Here is a 2,458-nt window from a genome sequence, read left to right as displayed (position 1 = left end):
GATAGGTCCTTGCCAAGGACACCATTTTCCAGCTCAGGAGCTGTGGACTTACTCGCCCACTCCTCCTCATTGCCCACACAGAAGCCCTGGGCTGCTGGCACAGCCTGGCCAGGGTGAGGGGGCAGAGTCCAGACCCAAGAGCAGGTGGCCCAGCAGCTGTGACTGGTCTGGTCCTGCCAACTTGCTCACCCACTTGGACAAAGCTGAAGCCCCGGGGCAGCCTGCTGGGATCCAGGGTTTAGTGGCCCAGGGTTTAGAGGCGCCTCCTCCTGGGGAATGGGGCAACTTGGAAGTCTTGTCCCTGACAAGCTGAGGTTCTCACTACCCCCCCTCCATTTAAGCCAACATGCAGGTCCAGTGACCCGGTTCTCCCAAGTAACCGGCTTGTTGATACTCTTCATCCCAGAGGGGGCCTTGGCAGGTTGATCTGCATTTAACAACCTCCCCAGGTGACCCAGATGGCCCCATGACCACTTTGAGAAACCCTAAAGTCTGAGGATTTAATTTTATGACACTGGGGAGCAGGGAAATGGCCAGGGATGGGGCGGGGTGGGGGGGGGAGAATAGATTTTAAAGACACCGGAAACATTCATTTCAGGTCGGTAAAAGCGGCGGGCCAGATGTGGCCTTCCCTCCCCTCCCCCAGCAGCAGCTGTGAAAAGGGTCAGGGGTCACCACCAGCCCAGGTCCCTCCCAACAATCCAAGAAGTCACTGAAGCTTTATCATCATCTAAAGTATTTGTTTAATAACAACAACCAAAAAAGAAAACAACACCCCACAGAACTATTGTAAAACAATATTCTCAGTCGGTGATCATTGTAATATACAATACAAAGCAATTAATTTCCTCAGAAATCTGAGAAGCACCAAACGTGACCATTTTTTAAATGTCCGCTTTTCAAAAAATAGAAACACACGAGGGGGGACTCCCCCAAGTCTCTGGTGGCTGGTGGGTGAGGAGGGAGGGTCAGCCTGCCCTGTCAGTCCCCCAGACCCGGGCTGGATCCTGCAAGCGCCCCGGTGGCCGCCGATCGGTCTTGTTCCTTCCCAGCTCCGGCGAGGCGCCTGGAAGGACCAGAAACACTTATTCCTCTCGCCCCCTGGGGGGCTGGGGTCTGCCGGCTCCCAAGGGCGGCGCTTCAGCGACACAAGATGCGATCGTCCGCTGGAACACACGCCGCCTGTGAAGAGAGAGGAGAGTTGTTGTTTTTAAACGATCTACTTGGGCATCCTTGAGCACCTAGGTGCCCGAAAGGATGGGGCGAATATAGGGTCAAGCACCCCCTCCCGCTCTGAGCCTCAAGTGTCCTCTTCCGTAAAAGAAAAGTGATCTACTCCAACTTGGACCTCACCTCTGCCGCCAGGGCGCCGATTTCGCCGTTGAGAGTGCTGAGCGGAGCCCGGGCGGGGAGCCCCCGGCCCCCGGGGGTCCCGACGTGGGATTCCGAGTTGAGCTCCAACTCCAGATCCCAGATGTAGTCAATGACGTGCTGGAGAATCTCCACCCTGCTCACCTTGCGGTTCTGGGGCAAGGTGGGCACCAGCTCCTTGAGGCGCGAGTAGCAGCCGTTCATATCGTACAGTAGCACGTTCACCGGCTGCTCCTCCAGCAGGGCCGGCAGGCGCGTCCCGGGGCCGCCCGCGCAGCGCGAGATGGCCACGCTCTGCTCGGACAGGCAGCGCACCACCTCGCCCGCGCCGCCCGCCGCCTTGCCGGCCTTCAGCGCGCAGCTGGGGCCCGCGGCGGCCGCGGCGCTGCCACTGGCGACCTTCATGATACCGGCGTCGGGAGAAAACGAAGCGGACGGAGGAGGAAAAGGACTCCGGGAGTGGGGGAAAGAGCTGCGAACCCGAGAAAGACGGCAATGCAAAAGCGCTACCCGAGTACCCCTACCCGACTTTTATAAAGATGCCGCGCTCCTCCCCGCCCCTTCCTTGGGGGCGGGCTCAGATGTTCAAAAACAGCCAATGGAAGGCATAGGGGCGTGGCCTGGAGGGCTTCTGGGTCCCGCCTCCTGCTCTCCTAGAGCACCCTCACCCGCGTGGAAAAGCGACTCGAGTCGCAAGACAAGAGAGAGTGGGAGGCGGGGGACAAGATGGCTAGTGGAGCCGAGGGCTGCCCAGAAGGAGAAACCGGTTATTACTGATCACGAAAAGATTCCAAGAGTCAGTTTTCTCAGGGATATGTTCTCTTTTCTCCAGTCCCATTTTACAGATGAGGGAAACTGAGGTTCCGACGGAGAAGCAGCGTGGGCTTCTGGACCCTATTGGAAGATTACCTCTGGGACTCTGATCTTCCCAATATTTGAGCTGATATTTAAAGCTGGCCCTCTAACACTCTGCCCCCCCCCCCCCCGGAGGGGGGGCGTTCTCCTTTCCCAATTCCCAGAGAACGCTGCTGGTGACTGTTCCTGAGACCGGGCAGTCTTACCCAGGCCCCTCAGGATGGGAGCAACT

The 2,458-nt window shown here is 58.2% G+C and overlaps 1 protein-coding gene across 1 annotated transcript; it reads right to left on the bottom strand.

Moving 5' to 3' along the window:
* Positions 1-726: 726 nt before the first annotated feature.
* On the bottom strand, positions 727-1,893 carry ID1 (inhibitor of DNA binding 1, HLH protein). The gene is made up of 2 exons (XM_043883137.1): positions 1,354-1,893; positions 727-1,182 (listed from the first exon to the last, which is right to left on the bottom strand). Exons 1-2 carry the CDS (start codon positions 1,774-1,776, stop codon positions 1,141-1,143), a joined length of 465 nt encoding a protein of 154 aa, XP_043739072.1. The 5' UTR covers positions 1,777-1,893; the 3' UTR covers positions 727-1,140.
* Positions 1,894-2,458: the final 565 nt, after the last annotated feature.

Source organism: Cervus elaphus, chromosome 23 (assembly GCF_910594005.1).
Source record: "Cervus elaphus chromosome 23, mCerEla1.1, whole genome shotgun sequence".
In the NCBI taxonomy this organism is placed as follows: Eukaryota; Metazoa; Chordata; class Mammalia; order Artiodactyla; family Cervidae; genus Cervus; species Cervus elaphus.
The sequence above is the reverse complement of the archived record's forward strand: the minus strand, read 5'-3'. Positions and strand labels throughout refer to the sequence as shown.